Source organism: Centruroides vittatus, unplaced genomic scaffold (genome assembly GCF_030686945.1).
Source record: "Centruroides vittatus isolate TY-2023 unplaced genomic scaffold, ASM3068694v2 scaffold_149, whole genome shotgun sequence".
NCBI lineage: Eukaryota > Metazoa > Arthropoda > Arachnida > Scorpiones > Buthidae > Centruroides > Centruroides vittatus.
The window spans coordinates 1,431,243-1,458,781 of record NW_027122681.1 but is presented as its reverse complement, the minus strand read 5'-3'; the positions used below and the strand labels follow the sequence as shown (position 1 = coordinate 1,458,781).

The window sequence follows — 27,539 nt, the reverse complement described above, 5'->3', positions numbered from 1 at the left end:
AAAACTTGTTTATTATGTACGGAAAGTTGAATAATTAAACAAATAACTCACGAGTTTAAAAGTTAATTAAAACCAAATGTGGGTTATTCAATGATATATTTTCTGCTGATTTTAACTCATAATTATGAAGCATGGGTTCAACCAGACTCACAATGGAGTAGACAAGGTGGCAAAGGACAGGTGCCCCATATATCGTGTATAACTGATAGATTCTATTAGTTCTACGTGGTGTACGGTTGAAATTATTTGTATTACTTTATACCAATAGTTTCTTGGAATGCGGATATGATTACAACAGTTTTTGAGCTAAAATGATTATCAAGTTGACTACGCGTGAATGAATAAACTATTTTAATAAAACCTATTTCAGATTTAGATTAATATTTATTTATCAAAAACCAAGTATTTTCAAGCCTTAATCACTTATCGGCGAGGACTAATTGAGGTGGAGCATTAACAAAGCCTCTTCTACGTGGCTTACAAAATTGCATTCAATCTCAAAATTTGATTGATTTTGATTAAATTTTACCATTTTCCATTAAAAAACGGGGTTCTATGACTCTGTTTTCTAGATACAGTGGGGTCAAAATGACAATGTACGTGCTCCCTGAGGCAACTGAGTGTGCCAAACAGAATTTAGGTGGGAAAAATAAATCATCATTGTTCATGCCTAAAAAAACGGGCACTAAAAACAAAAAAAAACACAAGAACAAAGCAATCAATGCTGAGCAAGTGTAAAGATCACCTCTATGTGGCTGACAAATGTAAGGATTGTCTTCGTGTGTGACCAGCAACTGTTATCTTCTGATCTTGTGCGCGCACTCTCTCTTTCACTCATATACACCCGTACACATTCAAATACATGTCAGTGTTCTAGTTAGATAGAGCAAAAGTTAATTTACGTGTACTAATTAAAATTTCTTAATTACAAAAACAATGCTCCACCTCGATTCTATCTTGATAAGACAAAGCCAGGTGGTGTCTGTAGTTATTCTTAAAAGAACAAGTTTGAATGTACTTGGGTTCTAAATATTAATATATAAGTAAATATGCATAAAAGTATTTAAGTACACTCTAAACATACTTAGAATGCGCAGCATAAATTTTATATAATTTGAGCTTGAAACGAGAGCTTTACTAATGAAACATTCAAATTTTGCATGTATACATGCATATTTTTAATGTCTCATTACTGATTTTATCTGAATGAGCATGAAATGTTATATTATATGCAATTTTTAGTCGTATTTTCATTCTGCGATGTTCAATTAATTAGCGAGGTTGAGGCCGAAGTTTTAAACGCGAAAACGTGTACGTCGAACGTTCGGCGCCACTTTCCCGTAAGCCTAGAAGTTTGACAATGGCATTTGGAAAGTCGAGCACGATTCCGCCGACTTTACAAACACCATTGTCAAACTTCTAGGCTTACGGGAAAGCGGCGCCGAACGTCCGACGTACACGTTTTCAGGTTTAAAACTTCGGCCTCGGCCTCGCTATTAATGTTCAATATTTGTTTTTATTAGAGATTTCGACTTATATATCAGGAACCGACCATTCATTAACATTTACAGTTTAAGGGGGATACAGTTTTATTGTCTAAATAAACTACTCTTTAGTGGTATTAGTTGCACTTGAATTTTTTCTTATAAGACTACTTTTTAGTCGTGAATTAATATCAGTTAAAAAAATATGTGCAGGAATTTTTAATGTCAATTCTTCAATGTCGGGGTTGTCCACGAAAAGATGTACACGTAATTAAGATAGATCGTACACAACAGTGGGTAAAAAAACTGTACACGGGGTGGCCTTCAAACAAATTCTTAAACCACATTAACAAAAAATGGTACAAAATAAGCAAAATTCGAATTTGTTTAGCCAAAAGAGAAATTCGATTTTACAATTTTTAAACAATTGCGAGCACAAAAAAATTAAAGTAAAAGCATTAAATATTTTTATTCGAATAAATCGATCGGCGTTTTAAAATAAAACTCGGTAAACTTCATTAGCTATACACTTCGGTAAATATTTCAGATGGGAAAACATTTAAATTACGTCTGTTTATTCATTTATATTGTTTTAACGACGTGATAGTTTTAAATGATAAATTTAACTGTTTGTACACAAGAAAAATTAATGTGTAAACTTGGTCAATATTTATCTAAGAAACTTAAAAATACAAACTGATAAATTTTTAACAAATTAACTAATTAAACCTATTTATACAATCTTAATATTTAAGTTTATGAAATGACAATGTATATATATTATGGATAAGTTACAATTAGTTTTATTATTTTAAACGTCAAATAACCGATTTAGAATTTTGGGACGGACGAAATAACGTTTTCAATGCCGAAAATATTTAAACAAGCCGCTCTGTTTTAACGTTAATTAACAATCTCCGGTTTCAAATAGCCGATATATAAAACTATCAATCTCGACTGCGCAGAATTATCGAAGTGCATTCTTTTGTACATAACTTTATTTTACTTTTATATTGTTTTAATAAGGAAACTATCTATTAGATTTTATAGATTAAATTCTAATCCTTTTTTTTTTCTTATTCCGAAGAAATTCTAAGCGCTTATTCCGAGGAAATTCTCACTTTCTGCAGATTCGACACTTCGAATTTTTACGAGAATTTTTAAATAATTTATTCTGTATTCTTATCTTGTATTTTAATTATTTCTATTTCTATTATCCTGAGATAATTAATTTTATAATTGAAAGCATTAACGCTTAACGACAATCAAACTTTTTATAATCAAAGAATTTCGTTTTATAATCGAGCTTATTTGTATTATTCTAATGTAATTAATTTTCTATCTTTGATTGATATATTAATTCTCTGCAGATCAACTTAAGAAAAGCTGTTGTTATTCTAAATAATTCAACTTTTATATGTGATAAACATTAAATTAGAAAAGGAAGATTTTAATTAATTTCTGGAACGAATCCAACGCATTGTAATTAATCAAGTTAATCAGAAATTTTCTACGTTTGATTTGTTTTCCTTTTTTAAACTTTAAATACGCTTTCGAAGTTTGGAAGATTCTTTAAAAAACTGTAATTAAAATTACAAACTTGTTTAAAAAGTTACGAAAGAATTTTTATCTAATTATTGCTAGAACGAAACTAAACTTTAACGATTACTTCTTTACTTGTAAATTATAACTTTGTTCTAAGTATGAAAAAATAATTTAATAGCCTAAATTTTATTAACTTTAAATTGATAAATTTGAAACTACTTTTATTGTCGACTGCTCACGGTTTTTCACAAAAATAGGGAAGGGGAAAACACACTAAAACTCTTCACACGTCGAGAACATAGAGTCTGTCGGCAGTGTTGGCTTTTATTTGAAGCAGATGAAAGCCTCAGATAAAGGTTAAGGGTGTGATTACGCAGATGCAAATTTAGAGCGAGCGAGAGTTTGAGAGCAATTTAGTTTTCGCAAAGGAAAACCGTGCACAAGCGAGAAACGAGAAATAACGCTGACGAGAGCGAATTTCCAGTTCTCGCACATATCTGACAGGTTTTGATATTTATCGCGTCTCGCCTCTTCTCGCCACATATTCTCGCTCGCTTGCGTCTGCACAGTCGCACCCTAATTCCACCAAGAAACTTTGTTATGTTCTCGAGGTGTAAAAACAGACGAAATTTGAAGACTTTCTTTTTAGTGTTTGTTTTTCTATTTCTGTGAATTTTAAATTATATAGTTTCCCTGACATGTTTATTACGATTTAAGCTTTCAACAGAATAAATTTAAATCTATTCCGTTCAATAAGCTTGACTGATTAGTGCTTTAATACACGAAGACCGTAGCAATCAACTTTATAAAACGCACTTCCGATAACACCAAAAATGCACTTTTTTAAATAAATTCTATTCCGTTCAATAGTTTGCTTGAAGAAGTTTGGTAGTAAACGTCTGAGAATACTCTAATTTCTTAAAATTTCTTGTGAATTTCTGCTAATTATATTTTATTCTTGTTTAATAATATCGAGTGAGCAATTGAGGTAACGTGAATATAATCTAAATTTTAATCATTATTACTTCTAATTAAATATATATACAAATAATAAAATACTTACTTTGATTTCTGAAGATGAACACATCTGATTTCTATTTAATCCCTGCAAAGTGGAAGACTGTGTAACTTTGTCTAAATGTTGCATATCTGAAGAAGATTGTGTTGAATCTGGACATGCTCGACTCAAGGCAACTGGAAACACTGATAAGGATGTTGTGGAAGAAATTTTGATCATACTAGATGATGCTGAGGATTTGACAAATTCCTGAGGATTGGTTACAAGAAGAGATTTGTCTTCTGATACCTGAATAGTACAAGAATTATTCCTGGCATTACCAACCACATTGTTGCTAAGTAGTGCAATACTCTCTGCTGGTATTTCATAACCGTCAGTGCCCATTTCATTTGATATATTGTGTGATCTGTTCGCGTCAGTCACGTTTTTAATTGGCAAAACTTCACACGAAATGCAACCATTTTCTTGTGCTTCGGAATACATCGTGGCTCGAATTCTTATGTTTGTATAAACACGACTCAGACCAGCACATTTGGAAATTGTAGACATCATCGTGGCAAGCATGTTCTTTCCCACTGGCGAATTAACGTACCAACACAAGTCCTGTTTGGAAATTCGATCCTTTGGTCGCTGAAACAAGGCATCACAGGCTGGATTTAACCGGGCTAGATACATGCGAAAATTCTTCACTGGACATAAAAGATCTCCTGGATTCTCCAGTATAATATTACCACCTTCTTCATCGTCAGTCTAATAAAAAAAAAAGAAAAAAAATACACAGAGACATATATAAATAATTTAGTACATATTCGATATTTAAAAATATTCTACTTTTTTGATAAATTAAATGTAAATTTTGTTCTGTATCATCTGAACAAATTTCTGAAATAACAATATATTAAATAATTAATAAATGATAGCCCAATATAAACCCAAAAGCTATTTGGTTCTTATTTAAATTTAATAATATAAAATCCAGCAACAAGTTGCTTAACTTTCCTGGCAAAATTTAAAACTGCGTGGAACCCCGTACCTCTCCACTTCTTCGACCTTTAACCGCCAAAATTTAACAGCATCGATCCCCCAAATACGCAAACCTCCCTGCAAAATTTCAGAAATCTTTAACCAAAAGCAAGAAGTTATTATACTTCAAAGAGGGTGAAAAAAATAATGCTCCCCACATGCACTAACATCCGTACATATAGAAAAATCTCCAAATTTTTTGCATTTCTTGACATTTCAAGTTCCTCCGAATCCATAAGCGTAAAAATTTGAGGGGGTCGTTTTTCGACGGATTGATATACTTTCTCTCTGTTATACGTAAAATGGAGTCGGAAGAGTAATAAAAAATCCGCGTAATACGGGAGATAGCGTCAAAGAGATTTAAGCAAATAAAATTTCATTTAAAAGTATTTTATAGATTTGATTTCTTTCGTTAAAACTTCTCCAGTTTGCAGCTTTCTATCTTTACAATTACATAAGAAACATTTAGATTTCAAATATTTGAAATTAACTTTACTAGAACATATATATATATATACCTGTTTTATCTCAATCAATAATAAATCATGCATAATTAATGAAACTGAAAGCTGAAAAATTACTCGGAGAGAAGCAAAACAAAAAATTATGATTTATGAAAGAAGCATATGTATATGAAGAGTATCAAGTTGCAGACTGAAACAATGATCAAGACTGTCACACGCATTTGATTTATTACGAAGCTAAATTCTATTGGGTTGTACTGTTAATATCTAAACGTCAAAGTGCAATGTATTGGCTGGTACGGCTAGCAAAACAATACAAAATATAAATCCAAATTAAATCAAAACTCTTTATTACAACTCAACTGGATAATTCTCCGATGCATGGTAATCAAAGATTTCAAGTGGAAACCGACAAGAAAGAAAAGGAAGATAATAAATCAGTTGTGGTAATCGTGATTATATGAGGAAATTTAAAACCATTTCTTTCTCAAAATTACTTGTGGAAATAAACAGAAATGGCACCGTCGTCATCGTTACAGTAATTTGAAAAGCCGATCCCAAAATATTTCAAACGAATTTTTGGAATCTCCTTTCAGTAAACATCTTATCATTTTAATTTTCCTACAAAATCTGGTGGTATACTATTAAGTTTTTTGTATCTGATGGTAAAATTAAGTGTCGGACAAAGAACGTTTATATTTGGAGCCAGATCGGCATCATCTTCAAGTATTAAAATATAAACTAGAACAAGATGGTAGAGATTTACGAGAGTAATTGCATTAACTACAAGGACAAAATAGCTCTATCGGCGGCATGGCAGGTCCCACTAGATAAAACTCTAAGATAGAGTGCAACATGCTTAGTGTGCAGGTCCGTACTGACGTGATCGGGTCGGGACAACGATCCGGATCGTATTTCTTTATAAGTTTGAATCAAAGAGCATTCCGTTAGGAGATCATTACCTGAAGAAGAACCGTAATGGTTCGAAAACGTTTGTAACTACTTTGTTTAGTGTGATGATACGTGGACTGGTAAAAGGCTTTTAGATACGTGCAAATAAACTAGAATATTTGAATGAAACCCTTTCTGCTTGGAATGACTAAGGACTGGACACAATGAAGTAGCCTACTCCACAAATCTACTAGTATTTGTTCTACAGAGGCATAAGGAACTTATGTCGTAGATGAAAGGGCATTTTCAAAGTCTGCTCCTGCTCCTTCAAATATCAAACAAACAGCCAGATTCCTTTATCGGACTATTTAAAGCTAATTAATTATTCCTTTTTTCTTCCAAAATATTTTAAATTAAATTAATTTAATTCTAACTATTAAATTTAACTGTCTACTTCTAGCCTAATTACTTGATAATTAATTAACCTTAAATAGTCCAATAAAGACATCTGACTGTTCGTTTTATATTTAAATTAATTGCAATTAATTAGTTATTTATCTACCTTCAATAAGGCTCATAGTGAACATAACATGGCACCAATGTATTCAAGATAAGCTCCAAATCATTGATCATCGAGGAAAACCTTGCATACTCTAGGAATCCAAAAATAGTCACATTAGTCTTTATTGTTTCTTAAAATTCCATACAGTTTGGGGTTTCTTTGGAAACAAAGTTCGCTGCTAGTATATCTGGCTATTTCATGATACACTCCTTTCAACTGTTGACTGAAGGTTATTACTCTTATTTCATATTGTAGATGGATTACACTCCCAACCTTATGCTTTTTAATCAGTTGCTTAATAAGACTTGCTAATACCTGCGACAAACTATGATTTCCTCAATATAGTCTATTTCCTAGTATGTGTAGATAATGTTGGAGCAATAAGAGTTGGCACAATAAGGGCTGTAAAGGAAAACAGGGTCCACTTTTACTGCCAGAATAAAGAAGGCTTGTACTGCGGTTCTCTACGTACTTTGGTAGCGAATGGCTGTCATGAAGTTCGATTGATAAATCAGGAAAGTGCACCTCCTTATGACTTTTCAGCCCTAACCGATGGTTTCCAAAAAATGACCGATTGAAAAGAGCGCTTTGGTGCAAGAAATTTGGTAGGATGGATTCCAGTTTTCTCAAAACAAGCTCGCATAAGATCCAAGATTGGAGTTCCACGGATACGGTACATCCCTGGTTTTGCCGATATTATGTTGGACATTTACGAAATGCTTCGGGTATTCCGAATAGTTATTATTTCTTTCTTGTTCTATTAGTAATTTCTCTTAATCTAAAAAAGGAATCAATTTGAAAACAATTTTGTTTTTATATCTATCATATACATTTTATTTCCTTCTAAGAAATAATCACCACAAAGTGCAGTTTTCCTACCTTCTTGTTTTATCTTTTTAACAAAAGTTATAAACGTCTTTCTTCTCATTCTAGTTTGCTTACAAATCATGATAATTAATATTCAAACTCTTCTACTTTTCCAGAAATGTTTCAATACTAAAAGAAAATTTCAGAGTTATTTTAACAAAAAACTATTTGCATTATATATCGTTAATGATTTTATATTCTCCAATTCAAAATCAAGAATTTTCAAGCTTTCTCTCTCTCTCTCTCTCTCTTTTTTTAAAATAAATTTACATACTTCACTTTTAAAATGTGCATTTTTTAAAGGTAAAATCACTAAAATTACAATTTTTTTGCTAATAATTCATTAGTCATTTGGTATAATTCAAATTAATCTTTATAGTAAATATTTTATTTTGAGGCTTTTCCCCAAATTAACCAACGTCAAAGAATTCGCCTTGTTTTTTTAACGATTTCTTTATCGAAATTTTAACAAAGTTATATTTTAATTTCCTTCGAGCGATCGTTTATTTTACCAAAATTAACATTTGTTAATGGTGTTTCCGACGTATATTCTTCTTCGTTACTCGAAATGCTCGCTGCTTCGAAAAAGTTGTAAATACAAGATTTTGACTTACTTGAAGTTTTACAATTGATTTTGTTGTAAAAAACTGCGATTCTAATAGGGATTTCTAACCCTAAAAATCCTATTTCCACCTCTTCTCCATTTATTTGATCTTCTAATTCTTTTCTAGGACAACCTCTACCTTTATTTTGCGTATCATATTTAAGTGACGAGTGTTGCAAAGGACTGGGATTCTGTTCTATTTCGGCACGAAACAAAAAATATGAACAACACAATATAAAACAAGTTGGTACATTATTGTATTTTCCGACGTATAAGACGACTTTTTAACCCGGGAAAATCTTCTCAAAAGTCGGAGGTTGTCTTATACGCCGGAAAGTATGGTATTTTGAGCCATAAACACCGTATATTCAACATTAAAATCCAATGTTTTTTCTTCTAATGTTTTATCGCAAAACATAAACTAAACAGAAAACATGCCAAGAGTTTGAACAATCTACAACACCACACCTTTTCTTAAAATCTATCTTAGTTAGCTTACTTTTTGAGTCAAAAAATATAATATTTCGTTATTGAATATTTTTAAATTAGATAATCATCATCAAGTGATAATTAATATTAAATTTTTCTCAAATTCAAGATAAATCTGAGTAACTTATAATGCAGATTACAGAATTATTAGTATGTTTTCAAATATAAACAATATACTAGTTTATATTCTTTTACTAAAGTCCTTTTAAATTCAATACATAAGTTTTAGAGTTAAAACAAATTTAAGTACACGAATATTTAATTTAAAACGGTAAATAACAATAAATTAAATGGAAAATTCTATCGTAAACAACACAATAAATTATTTATTATTGTCTTTTAATTTTAGTTAAGTGTAATGCTGTATACCATTGTGATTTCAAATAGTCTCTCCTAAACAATAATTCTTACCAAAGAATCGGCAACACAAAACTACTCCGTCGAAAAGAAGATTTAAACGAGCGAAATGACAAATAAGGAGATAACATCTAAACAAACTTCACAATTAGAATAACAGAGTTATTAATAAACTCTATTCCTATTTTTTAAGATAATGTACTAATGAAGAACGTTATTAGACTGATTTATAAAAGATGAAAATATAAACATACAAAAGAACTTAGTAATTAATTTTTTTTAATTTACTTAAGCTTAATTCTATTACTACAAACGAAAAAGATTCAGAATCAATGTCTGTATTAAGATTTATTAACTGCTCTTTGGAATCTTACATTCTGTCTGTTTTTGGGTTCTTAGAACAAATTTTGACGGATGTTTTCAAATAGATGCGGGACAACTTTTCGAATCCTGCGATTTCTCACCGATTGGGCTTAATTTTGGAGAAAATCTGTGGAAGTTTTTATGGCAATTTCACAATATTTTTACGCACTAGAAATATTTATTCCCGCTTTTTTATCCCAATACTGATTTATGACATTAATTAAGAGCTAATGCTTGTTAACTAACAACTAAAGTTTCGGATAGATTTCCCTTGCTACTTTTTGATAAGCGTTTTCATAAACCTTGGCTGATTTCTGGCAATGTTGCCATGAATACAAAGCCTGCAGCACTATCTTTACAATGTAAATGCAAAGAAATTGAACAAATGACACACATTTTTAGTTTTGCCCATGTTTTATTAAGAAAGTTTATTTCTAAATGTATTTTATACTTGCGAAGTTACAACTAATAACCCGACCTGACAAAAATAATACTCGAGTTAAAATTTATTATGAATCACTAAATATTTTAATAAATTTTTGCTTGTAATACCTGCATAACGGAATATAATAAACATATATAAATTATCAAACGTCCTTACTACACCCGATACCTTATTTATTTATATGCCTTGCTGGGGTTTGCGATGGCCAGTCGAGTGCCTTGGGAGTTGCACGTCGTGGGCGCCGAATGTGTCCCCAGCCAGCATTGTAATAACCATCGATGGTTATATTGTTAGCTTATATATGCTGGAAGAGGAGATCGAACCGAAGGTCCGGGTAGCGTAATTGGCAACGCATCTGCACGGTAAGCAGGAGTTGCGGGTTCGAGTCCCGCTTCGGGCCAATTCTTTTCTTCCAGTGATTATTATTTAAATTATTTAATTAATTTATAATTATTAAATTTATCAAGAGATGGTGCCTAATGTCTCTCTAATGCCAAATTGTCTATTAAATTATTAGTGTTTTCTAGCGCAATAATATTCAGCTTTGGTTGATGTATAGCATATATAAATTACTAAGATCGGTAGTTAATTTCGTACTTAAATTAATTTTTCTATATTTAATGTTTTTATCAACTCTCATTACAAAGAAGGCCAATGGTCATAACCGATTACCGTATTTTACGGACTATAAGATGCAGTTTTTTCTTCGAAAAATTGCCTCCAAAATTCAGGTGCGTCTTATACTCGAAATTAATATAAAAATGTCCGGTGTTTGATTTAAAATTCTTGCCAATCTTAAAAATGGCCACATATTTGATGCTGCGGGAAACCTATCTCCATCTGACAACATTGCATTCAACTGGCAGCAGCAGTGCACCGATGCTACGAACATGAGTTGCGGGGATTCACAAGCTTGCTAACACTGTCTCCCTCCAGCCCCGCCATCACGAACCCAGAACAGTGTCTAGCCTATGATGCGTCATTGCAGTCTACGGGGCCGGTGAACTTGAATTGAAAGTGATTTGTGTTATCGGTAACAGTACAATATTTTTGTTAGTAGCTAGTTTCGTAATGGAAAAAAAATAAAAGGTACCGGTATTCATATGATGCGGGCTATAAATTGAAAGTAATAGCATATGCAGAAGAACATGGAACATGGTTTTATAAACTATGAATTTTTTTTAGTCTGGCTTTGCAATCTAATAATAAAAATGTTATTTTTTAAAAAAATTGCTTAAAAATTAAGGTGCTTTATAATAGTAGGTTATAATAGTAGGTAGCTTATAATAGGTAGGTAGGTTATAATAGTAGGTAGCTTATAATATAGGTGCTTAAATCTTATAGTCCGTAAAATACGGTATTTGTTTTTATTTTGTTAATTATAAAATTTACGGTTAATGTAACCCATGGTGCCAAGATGGCGGCTCGTCGCTGATTCCAGCAAGGAAACAGTGGGACGCACGTTCTAACCTAACCTAACCTATTCTAATAATTTGGTTGCTAAAAATTATGGTAATTTATTAGAATAGGTTAGGTTAGGTTAGAACGTGCGTCCCACTGTTCCCTTGATGGAATCAGAGACGAGCCGCCATCTTGGCACCAAGGGTAACATTAACCAAATCTCCTCTATATATTTCTGTTTTGTTGTAATTTTTCTTTCTTATTAATCTATTTATACAAAAATAAAATCATTTGCATTTAAAAGTAAAGAGTTAAAGAAGAAACAGTATAATATCAGATAAATAAGCCGACATTTTTCTGAGAAACGTATGGACTTCATTCTAATCGTTTTTTCCGTCTGCAATATTATTTCATTTTTGAACAGGCATACGATTTAAATATGATAATTTATATTTTGGATGTTAACTGTCATTAAAAACTCTCATCTCGGTATTGAAGGGAATTAATTATTCATTATATTTTGTTAAAAAGTCATTGTTTGATGCTATATTTAAATAATTTTCCTCATTTCTTCTTCACGTATTACTTTATACGCAATTTAATAAATAAGAAAAAATTTAATGATAAAACAGAAATAGCGAGTGATACAATTAAACGAAAGAACTACCAATACAATAATCGCCAAATAATTATGCCAAAAACCGCATGGTCGGAATTGGATTAATTAAATTAAATTAACGATTTGCATATTTGGACTGCAGATAGCGCACATTGCCATTTGATAATAATATTAACAAATGAGTAAATTAGAATTAATTTTTAATTAAATTTTAACTTTTCTGGAAAAATACTCATTAGAGAAGGATTCAAATCTGCAATTCTTGCAGAAGTGCAAGTGCATTGTCGGTTACAACATCTAAATTCATTAATTATTAATTAATTTAATTAGTTATGCGTTCGGAACTATACTGTTACTTTACTTTCCGTTCTTCGGTTGCGAAACTCTTTACATTCCAATCGTCGGCGATAAGCTTACAAAAATGCTTTATTTTTAAAATGTTTTAACGGATAGCGGCATTTTTATTTAATAAATTTCGACGATACGCATTTTGTATGTTTAAGAAACGTGTAATTTTCGTCAAAATAAGGAAATTAAGGCACGAAAATAGATGACATATAGAAAATGTTGTTGTAATTTAACAGTATGAGTAAGAAGAAATGATATCAGAGAAATAGCAAGATAGACGTAAGATAATTTAAATGAAATATATATACACAAAACGACCACATAATAATGAGGGAAAAGAGAGAAAGAGGAAAAAAAAAAAAATAGAGAATAAATAAGTGTTATTTAATTTAAAAAATCTGTTAAGATAGCAAGAAGAAAAAAAAAGGAAGTTTAACCTTCTTTTCCGTCTTCCATCTTTCTTTTTTTTATTAAAAAAACTTCTTTATTATAGAGTGAATACAAAATTTATTCTACTTCAAAATTAAAATTTTTTAATGTTAAAAACTTTTAAAAAGAAAAAAGATACTATTGTTTAGTTACATAATGATTAAAATGTCTAAAAAAACAAAGTTAAGTGAATGTTATCGAGTGTATTTGGTCAATTGATTGATATTGTCATTGATCTCCTTTATTTTTCTTATTTATATAATTATTTATCGTAACAGTTTTTGCAGGCACTGAAATGTTTCATATTCCAGGATATCAAAGAATTCCAAGGAATTCTCTGCTTATAATCCAAATTCTTTTTAAAAATGCACATATCTGTAAGTACATTTTTGCCATTCATTAGTTGTTATTGTTAGATGTAGAAGTGAGGTTTCTGGTTGTGGTGTGCACCTTGCTACATAACTGGACAAATGGTTGTTGGAAAACGAAAAATAAAATTGTGTGTATTTTGAACTTGCAGTTTCCAATTAAAGTGTTTGCCTATGACATACACAAGCAGTCCTGTAAGAAGGATGGGCTGTACCGAAATCTAGACCCTAGTCTTAATTACATTCAATAATACCAAAGTTTCAGACAGCAACGAATTTATGTGGCATATTCAAAGTTACGCCGTAAGTAAATGTATGGTTTGATCGTTGAATATGACACATAAACCTCCCATTGCTATTGAATACCAAAACTTTGGTATTATTATAGTAGATACATAACCAAACAATTGCCTTAAATAATTGGGGTATAAATCCACTATTTAATGATTAAATACTAATTAAATTGTTGAGATAGATGTTAAGCACCATCTCTTATCTAAATTAATAATTATAATTTTAATCATTTAGAGTCATCTGGAAGAAAAGAATTGGCCCGGGGTGGGGTGTGAGTCCGTAACCTCCACTTGCCGGTTGCGCCACTCAGACCCCGCGCAAGCCTTTGCTTCCAGATGTATTTGAATTTAGATATAATCTTACACAGTTAATCGTGGCACCAACTGGGGATGACTCCTACGCCCACGGCCTAAGTACATCTCCACAATGGCACTCGGCCAGCTAACCCTTTACCTGATGCCTGTCTATCTCTATAACAAATTACTTAATATTTAATCATTAAATAACAGATTTATGGCCCAATTATTTAAGGCGATTGTTTGGTTAAGTATCTATATATATATATTGAGTTTCGGGATGTTTGATATACTTATATTATTGTAGTAGTTAAGAATGGGCTCTCTGGTGAGTTTATATTACATCAATATAATAATACTGCTTACAAATAATGAATATATAGAGCGTTAATAATTACAAAATTAAATTATTATGTTCTGCATTTTTTATTCAAAATACTTCAGGCAGTATATCAAAAATAAATTATACTATATAATAAGCAATGCTATCTTCTAAATCAGTAAGTAAAGCATTTATCTTTATACAGTTATGAAGCTTTTGATATACAGTGAATCTTAAATTAAACAGGAAAATTTATTTGAAATATAATATTTTATAGTATGCTAAGATAAGTAACTTTCTATCTTTTATCAAGCAATAAAATAGACGTAGAAAATATTTTCTACTATCATTTAATCCAGTGGTAAAATATTTATTACATTTCTAAATACAGGAAGAACTCTCTATTTAAAAATACAATAAGATATGATAAAGATCTCCATAACTTTTCACACCATTTTATATTTGACATAGAAATAATATATGCATGATTTAATCATCAAAATAAATCAAATATATCAAAAACAGAGAAAGAATTAATAAAGTTTAGTTTTTAAAATTATTAGCGAGGTCGAGGCCGAAGTTTTAAACGCGTAAACGTGTACGTCGGACGTTTGGCGCCGCTTTCCCGTAAACCTAGAAGTTTGACAATTGCGTTCGGATAGTCAGTGGAGTCGTGCTCGGCATTCCAAACGCCATTGTCAAACTTTTAGTCTTACGGGAAAGCGACGCCGAACGTCCGACGTACGCGTTTTCGCGTTTAAAACTTTGGCCTCGACCTCGCTATTATTTTTATGATTGAAAACAAAGAGCAACACTTGATTAAAACTTCAGACCATTTATATCTAGTCAGTAAAGGTTATATAATGTTGAGAAAAGATAAATAAACTGTAAAGTAGTTAATCTAAGGCAGTTTAATAATCTATTTAGTTTTTTTTCCACACTAGATAGTTAAATAAACAATCAAAAGGCCTTAGAATTTCTATTTTATGGAGTCAGAATCAAGAGCCGATTCACAATTATAATATATATATATATATATATTAGTTAGCATCAAGGATGTAAAAAAATATTGTGATGTTATGGAATTTTGTAATTTTAAATATTTGAAAACACATTCACAAGGTATGTACTTGTTTGTAATTAAAGTAAACAAAATATTATAAAAACAACTGTCCAACAATTTATAGTCATTCTTATCATAGCAAATAAAATTGAAAAAAATAAAGAATTATATATCATATTTAATAAGACAAGAATCGTTCCGCTAAATGCTCTTCTACTACAACAGATTTGACTTTTTTTAAAATATTATTAGGTAGAAATTGTTTACCTTTCTTTAAAACTAATTCTACAATTAATATCTATTTAGCTAAATTGTTTGATTAAAATTGAATATGATTTTCTTGTAGAAACTTTGAAGCTACGAGAATATTTAAACATTTGTATTAATGATTAATAAGTCTAATTACGAAAAAAAATGTAGTTAACACCAAGAAATGTCGTACTCTTTCTTTACATACATATACTTAATATTTCAGTTGAGTTTTATTGATTAATTTAAATAAGGTTTCAAGATATTAATACAGAAAGAATGCATCTAGTTACCGAGTCGGTAATGAAGAAGGCTAATAATGTAGTCTGTTTCGTACTATGCTGCTGAATTAACTGCTTAGTTGCTTGCTAACTGGATGCACTTAAAATTGCCGGTATATAAATAATTTTAAGACGATAAAAATATCTATCTTAGTAGTTTTTAGCGAATTATAACGAAAAAGACGAAAAACACATCATAAAAATTATACTTAAAATAAACAATTTAAGCTTCGGGCATTGCAACATACACACAAATAAAATTTGATATGTTAAAATATATTAAATATTATTATAAAATCAAATTTAAAAATTTAATCTACTGTATTTTTGTTTTCTTTTTCGAGAGAACAAAAAGGATGTAGACAAAATCGGAATAGAAAACATTTACGCGACGATCAAAATATATTTCTTCGTAAAGATAAATAATTTGCGAGAAAAACGCATTAATTTATCCAGATTTATTTAATGCCGTTTACAATTCGTAAATTTCTCAGAAAAAAATTCCCTATTTATTCGGGTATTTAAAAATAATTGAAATAAAATTTAATCATTAAACTCCTGCTTATTTTTCTTCGAACAAAAACTATCTAGAAATAAATACGAGAGAATATTTGTCCGGTTTCAACATTATTCATTTACTATTGATCCAGTGTATATGTACACAATATAATTAAACCGAGTTAAATATAGTTGCAAATCAAAAATGAGAATTAGATAAATGAATAGATAGCTATATTAATTATTAAATTTTATATTTTTTCAGGGTAATGTGTGTATATGTATATATAAAAATTATTATATATAACACAAAGATAAATATTTATAAAATATTAATTTGTTTATAAATAAATAAATTCTAATTATATAGAAAAGAAAAAAGGAGAGAAGATGAAGCAAAATAGTAAAAGTAATATCTTTCTAACTCCAATATTTTTAAGAACGAGTTTTTAGATTTAGCCTCTAGTTATAAATTTAAATTTATGCCGAAAAAATGCATATATTCATCTAACCGGAAACAAAATCTGTCAAAGAAGCGGCGATACATATCAATTCAATCTTTGCAATTACAAAAATATCCTTTTTAAAAATTTATACGATAATTATCGATGCTAATTTTATAACTATACAGTTGGAATATTTTCCGAAATAACAGAGTACGCGCTATCTTAAAGCATACTCTTTTACTATCGCGAGGAATTTATTCTATCAATTTATTTAAAACTCATTAAAAATTCTATTAAAAATAAATATAAACTATTCTTGGCATTAACAATAAAAATTACGTTTTCTTTAATGTTTTAAACAAAAACAAATTGATTCATTTGGCCTAGATTCTTTACTATAATTTATACTAAGATGTCCTATATATATATAGATATATACACACACACACACACGTATAGACACACATACATTCTACTTTTATATAATTAAACATGAAAAGATCTATTTACGGTAATAAATATATTCACAATGCATTGTGTTCTCTTAATGCAATAAACTTGAAATAATAACTATAATAAAAAACACTGACATGTACCTGAAAACGAGTTAAAATTTTTATCTATTTGTGTCACAGTGTATAATATACAGCGTAACTTTAGCTGCATTATTAACAACAGTTTTAAAATCTGTTTATCTGATGCAATATTATTCATAGTACTAATTGAAAACTTCTTTCCAGTTGTCGAACTTTTTATTCGAAATAATATAACAATGTACCGTATCTTGATAAATTGTAGGAAACGGTAAAAACGTACGCATTTATACGTTTAATTTTACTGGAAAAAAGATAAGATCTTTCTAGGATATTTGCAGAATTATCATCGGCGACGACGGATCGATATTAATAAATTCTGCTTAATTAAAAATAAATAAATTACTATCGTTATTTCATATTTATAACATAAAATATAATACGATATAAATAACTGTAATCGAGTCTCATTCCGTACTTGTAACAGAGATATAAAAAATGTATTGTGTATGTAATACATTATAAGCATCCGTACATTATACATTTATATAAATGTTTAATATTTCTCGGTAGAGTTGTTTATATATATTTAGTACGGACGAATAGCGTTAAAGGATGAAGTAAAGCTGGAGAAGAGAAATATATATATACACAGCAGGATTTCAGAAAAATTAGAAACATCCGTATACATATATTTTAACTGCTCTGTAATGATTTTGCTAAATGCTATAATTATATAAATAATTAATTTAATGAAAGAAGATATATTACAATCAGTATAAAAAGTAAAACAAATGTAAAAAATAACTGTCTTACGTTAAGGACGTGTAACGACGACCATATACAATACTTTATATTGTTTGATAATTAAATAGAGACATATTTTTAAGATTTAATACTTTTTTTTTTGTAAGTAAACTAAATAAACTGTTTATTAGAAATGAACATTAATATCAATCATGTCTACTCCTAGTCTAATTGAAGAGAATTAAAATTAATATACTGTTTACTCCAGTTCAAATGAAATCTTTGTAATATCTATTCAAATATTCTTTTTCTTATATCTCGAGTATCCGAGTCAATACCTTCTGCTTAGATTTTCTTTTGTTATTAATACAGATATTCTCATTTACGACTAGTGATGTTTATTTTCATCGATTCTTGATTAATCTCGTAAATCCTAATGTCAAATTTTTTGAGAAGACAATAATGCTAATTAACGTTTTTTAAATATAGATTATAAGATTATTCAATGCAGCGAACGGACGTTAAAAATGGGTAATATGATTAAGTTTTTTCGGAGAGCTGCCCGTTGCGGAAAATGAGCGGCTATCCGAAACAAATCCATATATTTTAATATAAGCAAATACAAGCCCAAGAAAATATTAAGGTTATCGTTATATAAACATAAATTTACGTATAATTTTAACAAAAACAAAAATTAATAGAATGTAATTTTTTAATTTAAAGAATTTAACTGCTAACAACTTCCTTTTTAAATTTTTCATTTTCTTGATTTCAAATATAATTTTCAATTTAACGTATACTTAAGTTATTCGCTCGAATATGACATCTATAGTCAAATTATATATATTTTATTTTATTCTCTTTACAACAAAAAACTGTATTAAAAAATTACAGTCTGAAATAAAACATTTATTAGATTTGACTTTAAAAATTGTTTTATTACCCTTTATCTTATTATAATTTGAATATTTTATTTATGTACCTAATGATGATGTAATAAGTGATTACAATACTATAATAGACAGACAATCTCGTACGGAAGAACGACTTTTAGTACCTCATAAGATCTACTATTGTCTGCATACAGATGTGGCTGAAGGCATTCGGGTACTGTATGCTATCCTGCAACAGATTTGTCCACAAACATGAAAACTGCTGCTCCAAATCCTTTGCGCTTGTAGATGGTCAAAGCTAGCATCCAATCTACTACCATAAATTCTCAATGGACGGGTCGAAGAATTATGACAAAATGATAGATACATTCCTGAAGCCATAGCTTTGTATGGCAAAACAACTGTCATATGGGATGGCTCTCCAGATCAGCACACCAGCAGTGGGTGGCACACTGCATGAAAGACAGGATTGAAGCGCTCATTAACAATGCACCACACACACACACATAGCAGTTATCCATTCCCAAACAGAATCAGGATTTATCACTAAAGATGCTTCTATTATGCCATCACTGCAAATAAAGCAATGATGTTGGAGAGCTAATGACAGGACATACAGTGGCATCATGCATGCAAATTTAGCCTCTGCTAGTCATCTTCCAATGGTATAGGAAAAGAGAGGATTCTGTAGGAAGGCTTCTACCTGTCTCTACTCTCTGCATGGTATACACATACTATTGCAATTATTTGTGCTTATCTTATCTCTCCTGATGATCCGTTTGGGGCATCCAGAGCTTGTCAATTGCGTATGTGTGCCCTCGAGAATCCACTGCCCCATCTCACAGTAAGGTCGGAATGATCCACATGGCATGAAATTTAACAGCCATCTGCTCTCCTCAGTCCAATGACATGATCTTAAACTGTCAACAGTGAGTAATATCTCCATTCTCAACATTAAGAAAGGACGGACAGACAAAAGTGGGAAGTTTAGGTCTGCAATTTAAAAACTACAGCTCAATAATAAAAAATATAAGCTAATAGAAAATTTGTTTGTTCTGAATTGCTTATAAACAAGGAAAGAGAAGCAAAGTAATGCTATTCTCAATAATAAATTATAATTAATTTCTATATAAACGCAATTATATTCTTGTTATTAAAACTGATATTTATAACAGTGTTATTGAACTGCTTTAAATTTTAAAATCTTGCGTTACAAAGTATTTAAAGAAATATTCATAAAACTACGAATTACATACAAAGAAAAATACGTAAATACACTTTAATTAGCAAGAAATTTCTCTTAATACTTATTTGTATTGAAATAAATACATTTGAATTTTAAAACTACTTTTACTTTATCATCAATATCATATATATATTTATTTAAATAGATTGAAGAGTACAATATACTTTCTAAAAATATTTTTATTGTATAAAATTCGCTTACTTAAATATGCGCAAAATCAAAAATATCGTACAAAATATACATATCGTAATTTTATTAACAAGTTTCTTTACGAATATTACTCGAATTAACGTAAAAAAGTAATAAAATTTACATTAAAGCGAATTAAAAAACTAATTATCACGGGATATATTATATTAATTTGCCGTAACTAAGCTTTACCGAGCAGCGCACAACTATTTTTTTATATACACTCTAACAAACCTTGTTGTAAAAAACAAATATACTTACAAACTTAATATAAAAAGCAAGGATAAAAATTTTTTATTTATGTTTTTTTAATAAGATTTTGATTAGTTTTTTTTTATTTAAAATAAAAATAACGTATTTTAAACATTATTAAATATATATACGTATAAATTAAAAACTAACTAAATGACGTATTGAAGTAAATATTTCTAATAATGTAAACGAGATAAGTCGTCATTAAATTATTATGCGATTAACACCGCAAAATTTTTTACATTAATTTCTTTTTTATAAATCTTATTCTTTATTATTAAATTAGAATTTTTGTTAAAAGTTAATTCTAATAAAAAAAATTTCTTCTTCTTAACTTTGTTATTTTCTTTTAATATATTTTGCTTTTAACATAAATTCTACATAACTTAAGCTGTCGTCATTTGTATTTAAATTGTGTTTACTTTAACAGGATGCAGATTATAATTATTTTTTTAAAATATGTAAATAAATTTAAATAAAAAATCACATTGAATTAATTGAATTTATCACGACGTGCGATCGGCTTCGTCGAAGTTAAAAAAGGAAACAAATATCGGTTTCTAGGCGTCTTTGGACCTCTCGAGGGGGTGAGTTCGCAAGAACAAACAAAAATTTCGCATAAATGTGGAAAAACAATAACTAAGATATGCAAGTTTTGCAGAAACGGTAAATAAAAATACTTTTCTATTATTATTATTGGCAATCTTGAATGAATTAGTAAGTTAAGTATTTCATTTTAAGATATTTAAAAACGAGAAAAATTATTTAAATATAACGAATCGATATCACGAAAAACTGTCAAATAAAAAAAAATCATCATAATAAATCCAATTTATTTGCTCATATAAGTTTTTTTTTGATAATTTATAACGAAAGAAGAAGACCGACTCTTATTCCTTTCTGTTACGTCCAATAATCAGGTACAAAAACAGCCTTTCTTCGCAGAGCTGGTCTTTTATTGGAGACTACGCCTCTGCAAAATTATATAAAACAGCAAATTGAAAATATACATATACAGGTAGGTCTCCTACAATGCGTCTACCTATAACGCGTTATCAGAGATGCCAACTTTATACAAAAACTGGGATTCGGTTCTAAAAAGAGAAAAACTGCCTTTTATGGTGTAACATTTTCATCATTTTTTAAATTTATGTACATAAAAAGCTTAAATAAAACTCAACATTATATAAAAACTAAAAAGATTATGATTTCAAATCAAAATCAAAAAGAAACATAACGTTATGCTCGCAAATTCAGTCCTCGTCGTCACTTATTATAGTTGTTCGATTATGTTTGACTGGCCTTATTTCAAGATCTGAGCTCGTTTCGTCAAGTTCCACTGCACTTATGTGATCCGTTGCGATTTTTCTGTTATGCGAAAGAAAATTCGTTTCTAAATACCCTAAACTGCCTTGTAAAAGCACTGCGTCGTAAGAAAACTTCCGCATTTTTCCAACCGCGTTGGAGCGAAAGCGCGTTGTAAAGGTACCACGTTGTAGGAGGCCTACCTGTATATGTTTTTTAATTGGCTCATCATCAGTGAATATTTTAACTGTTTTACATAATTTTGTGCAGTCATAGTCTCCGAGAAAAGGTTGTCTCTGTGAAGAAAGACTGTTTCATTCCTGGTTATTGGACAAAATGGAAAGGAAGATGATTTAGTTTCTTTGGATTTTTAATTTATAACAAGTTTTGTAGCTTACAGATTTTTTAAAGACATTTTAATCAACTTAAAATATATACAAAAGTACTTTCAACGGTGCTTAACAGTCTTTGTCGAGCAAAAAGGATTGTAACGCACTGTTAAGAGTACTTGCATATATATTTCATGTTGATTAAGAGGTTTTAATGCTAAAAGACAGGTGTTTATTATGTGTTTAAAGATAAATAAAAATTATATCAGATACTTAATAAATTTATTAAATATTTCTGTATGTTTACAGTAAAAATGTTATCACCTGCTGGCATTCAATCACATAAAACACTTTCCAACAAATATTTGAAGGAAAGTGCCAAGTTCAGGAAACCAAAATATTTATTCGTTTAAAACATTTTTGGACTATTTTAGTCCGGCAACAGTACAACGAATAGAACATAGAGACAGTTGGCAATCGAAACAGTTTATATATGAATTTTATGTTACAGTTCGAAAATGGAACATAAACAAAAAATTAGACGCGTAAATGACAGCTACCGTGATTTATTTATAGTGAAACGAACATTACGATTCATCATCTATTATAAATTTCTTATATTTTATTGTTTTAATTATTTTAACAGTTTATTTGCATTAATTTTATTCTCAATTTAGCTATTATGACATCATCCAAGTGCTCATTTCAAAAATAGAAGCGTTCAACTCGGTTTTTTTTAATTATAATTCTCTATGTGAATTCTGCCAATTTGAATTTACGTGTTAATACGTCGAATAACGACGTAACGTATCATTGGCAAATCTACATTATAATTTAAGATTTAATTCACGATGACCGAATCAACTTGTCTCTTACTAAATATTAATCATGAAAAGATTTACTAACTTTTGATACCGTAGAAATGTCGTTTGTATTTGCGCAAAAGCTCTTTGTTATAATCATTTCTAATGGCGAAATTCGCGGAAAATAACGAAACCGTATCATAATCTTTACTTAATTCTTTAATCCAGGTAACTCAACATGCTAATTTTCTAAAAGTCTAGACTCTTAACTCCTTAATAAGCATATTTTAGTTTTAAAAAAATGTACAGAAATGAAGAATAAATAGAAACTTCGAAAGACTTCGAAAAGATTTTTTTTCGTATTTCGTATTCAATACCGTACACGCTTTAAATACTTCATCCCGGATTTTAAAAGGTAAACATTCAAAATAATACGAAGAAATGATTTAAATTTAAAATATCTTTAGTTAACAATCTAAAAATATTACGCGGTCGAACACATTCTCAATGTGTACTTTATTTATTCGAAATTTTCTTAATTAAATATCCGACAATGGAGGTTTCTCTTTCAGAAATATTTATCCAATAATACGTCTATAAAATGTTTCTTTTTCCCGAGAGACGATAACGTAAACAAGCTGTTTTAAATACAATTAATCTAATATTTAACAATGTATGTTTAAACTGATTTTAAAATGTTAGCATCTTATGTTTAAGTAAAATAAAAAATAAAAAAACTAATAAAATGAATAAGATATTTAAATTTTATTACATGAAATCAATATGCTTATATTTTTGTAACTATCTGATTTTAATGGCCTTGGTATCAGGAATTTTTTTACCACCTCCCGAGACCCTCTGCAAAATGCTTATAAGCAGAGAATTAAATTACTTCCTTTTGTGTGTTTCCTTTTCATATATATATATATATACATATTTTCTTTCCCTGGACATAATAATATATTTATTGATCTAATGCTACTCAAATGAAATTAATATTTAAATATCAGACAGTAATTTTATCGTTTAAATATCTTTTTTTAAATTACTTCTGGGAAACCAGATACGTAAATATAACAATACCGTTTTATAAAGTTTCTTACTTTTTTAACAATAAATTTTTAATAGGTAAAATACCTAATTAAATTATTAAATTACGTTTAAAGGCCGTCCTTTTCTTTTAAATTACAATTTTCAAAGTACCGCCGTAATTTTTAAAACAATTTATTTAAAAATACACCTTACAATTTAGAGGTCGCAAGTTCATTAACTTTTAATGTTTTCGGGACAGTGTACGTTCTAGCTTCGGAAGTGAGCGGTTTTTTTAAAGATGGAATGCGTAGCATTCTGAAAATGTTAAATCTAATAAATTCTTTTAAACTCTTAAAGTTGCAGCCGCTCGTTTTTTAAATAAATTGAAAAGAATTTCTTTTCTTAAATATTTCATAATGTTGTACTGATTTCATTATTTCGTTATAATGACAGATGACGGCATTATTCATTTCGTTTATAGGAATGTTTCGGGTTTTTCTGTCAAAATGTTTAAAATTTGTTTAATGCAATAGAAATAGATATTGTCTAGACTTAAGAGAAGCGATATAAGGTCCAGATCAATCATAAATGCAAGGTTCTTTCTTTCTAAGCCATAAAAACATGTAAACAACACAAATAAACATTTAATAACAGATTATTCGCCAAAGAATCTTTAATTTACATCACGTGTTTTGTACGAGAGACTAAATTTGGGATCTCTAAGGCTCTGAGGCCTTGGCCATATGGTTCCTTCCATACGGGCCTGGATATTATTAGGTATAAGTTATCATAAGCAAGTACTATTGTTATTTTATATTTTAAATTCTATTTTCTTAATGAAGTCCAATATTTGAATGTCATGCTGACTATCATCTTGTTCCATATTGATTGTACATAACAAGTTCATATATACATTGGAGAGAAGGGGTACTTTTAAAACAGTTAAATTTACTCTCAATTACAAGAAAATAAATATTGTCTGGGTTAGCAACGCTGAATTAGCAGATACCTGTACTTCCACAGTCTCCTTATTCATCGAATCTTGCTCCTGCAGGCTTTGATGTCCTTAACTAAATGAAAGCTTTATTGAAGAGTCACAAATTCAAATTAATAGAAGAGATGAAAAATACCCAAGGAAGTAATGCAGAATGCTGCAAGATTGTTTTAATAAGTGATAAAAGCATTGTTAGAAGTGTGTAACTGGAAAAGGTGCTATTAATTCAATAAAAGTTAACTTAAAATTTTGATATGGTTTTTAATCTACAACATATTTTTAATAAATTAAAGCAGGAATTCTGAAATACAGAACTGACTCCAATTTCCGGAGTAAAATCTACACTTCCTTAAACCTGTTACCGGCATGTAATGCATATAAGATATACAGCGGGTGCAAACGTTTTCAAACTATCTTGCAGTTTTTCCTCAGGTCAACTAGCTTAGGAATGCCTCTGAACAGAGCACACGGAATTCGATGGGATCAAATGTCATTTCGACGAAGTCAGTCTCGCCTGACGTACGTGGTCGTGTGCTGGTGGAGGTGGCTACGGGTCGGCATCTAATAGGGACTGCCAGGCCAGCGACAGACTCTGCTCCTCTTTTCGGTTGATGCGCGTGGCTACCTGGCCGGCTTTATAGACGGCTATGGTTTCTAACCACTTAAGACGGTCTGGTGAAGTGTGTTGACAATGACTGCAGCTTTATCAAACTGCACCTCGACATCGGGATCAAACGCATACGTAGCAAGGGCAGTAGTGAGCCGCCCATGCCGGATATCCGCTCGGTGTTCCCTTATACGGGTATTTAAGGAACGCTTGGTAGAACCGACGTATAATAAGTCCTTGCCCCACCTGTTCTCTCTAATTGGGATGGAATAGATACCGGGGAGTCTGGTTCTCCAGTGGCATCACTAGGGTTGGTATCACTCTCGTGAATCTCTCTTCATAACAGACCACACAGAATTCTTGGTAATGTTACTCATAAATCATAATTCCAATATATTACTGAATGTAATAGCAATAACAAACATCTAGCAAACTTAAAATTACACCTTTAAATTACAATATCATATGCACAGTCTACACGTATGTACAGTACATTTAATTGTGTTATATTTATAAAATATAAATTAATTTGTATTTTTTATTATAATTTGGTAATAAGACAGTTCTGACCAGAATGCATAAGAAGGTTCAAAAAGTAAATTAACATATAGCTAATGTAAGTAATATTAATGTAAGTCCAGCTAACATTAATATGTATAAGTCGGGCTTACAAAAAATGCTTTTGTTGTTATAACTAACTATATGGGTATTTAAAATAATAATAATAATAATAAATTTTAGCTGAAACACCACACAAAAACTCATTATATTCATTTGGGGTCACCCCTCCGACGATATCACCCTTTCTGGTCGCATTCCCTAGTGATGCCACTGCCTTACTCTTCATAATGTCTATATTCAATTTTCATTTGAATTTAATAGCTAGATGTTTTTATAGTAATTTTTCATAAATCAGATTGTATTGTTATATAAAATTGCTATAAAATCATCGTCATTTAACGGAAAATGAATAGAAAAACAGTGATTAGATATGATTGGAAATAAAGTTAGCAATCGCGTCTTAACAGAGATGCCTATTATTTGTCGGATTTATAATTTTTGTCGTAATGATAGGATTTACGGTAATAGTAGCCTGGAAGGACTGCATTCTTAACTTGTCCTGCCTCTCTTACCATTTATAAACTCGTAAACTATAAAAGCCGAGATACTTGTCAATTTAGGATGCCGCGACTGGCGTCTAAGTCAGTTTGGATAAATATTTTATATAGTAATATTTTCAAATTTAAAAAAATAATTTTGTTTTATTTTTATTTTTTTTGGAAAAAACATGAAATTCTGTAGAAACTAACGATAATTGAATTTAGAGTCAATTGTTAAATGAAAAAATATATAATTAATCCCAATGCAATTGTTTTTCTTACAAAGTCAGACATTAATTCTAATAAAGTTGTATTTTTTTTAAAATTAAATATTTTTAATGTCTTTCATGTTTCACATTAAAGTTAGATTATTATTATTATTATTGTTTACTCAAAAATTATAAATAAGACAAATTAAAAAACTACGTATTTTGAGTATGTAAAAGATAACACTATAAATTTTAAGACAAATATGTAAAGATAAAATAATATACATTTTTTTTTAAAAAAACAGTAATTTTCTAGAATATATCTTACTTTCCATAGATTATTACTTTCAGTTTACATGGATTTTGATTTATGAAGTACTAAAGAAAATTTGGTTAATGTTACCCTTGGTGCCAAGATGGCGGCTCCTCTCTGATTCCAGCGAGGAAACAGTGGTACGCACGTTCTAACCTAACCTATTCTAATAAATTACCATAATTATTAGCAACCAAATTATTAGAATAGGTTAGGTTAGGTTAGAACGTGCGTCCAACTGTTTCCTTGCTGGAATCGGAG

General features: G+C 29.8%; 1 protein-coding gene across 1 annotated transcript in view; it reads right to left on the bottom strand.

The window, feature by feature from the left end:
* LOC136987282 (uncharacterized) overlaps window positions 1–27,539 on the bottom strand; it is a 57,576-nt gene that overhangs the window by 13,510 nt on the left and 16,527 nt on the right. The window contains exon 2 of the mRNA XM_067284992.1: window positions 4,093–4,797. Coding sequence (XP_067141093.1) covers window positions 4,093–4,797 — 705 coding nt within the window. The remainder of the gene's footprint in view (window positions 1–4,092; window positions 4,798–27,539) is intronic.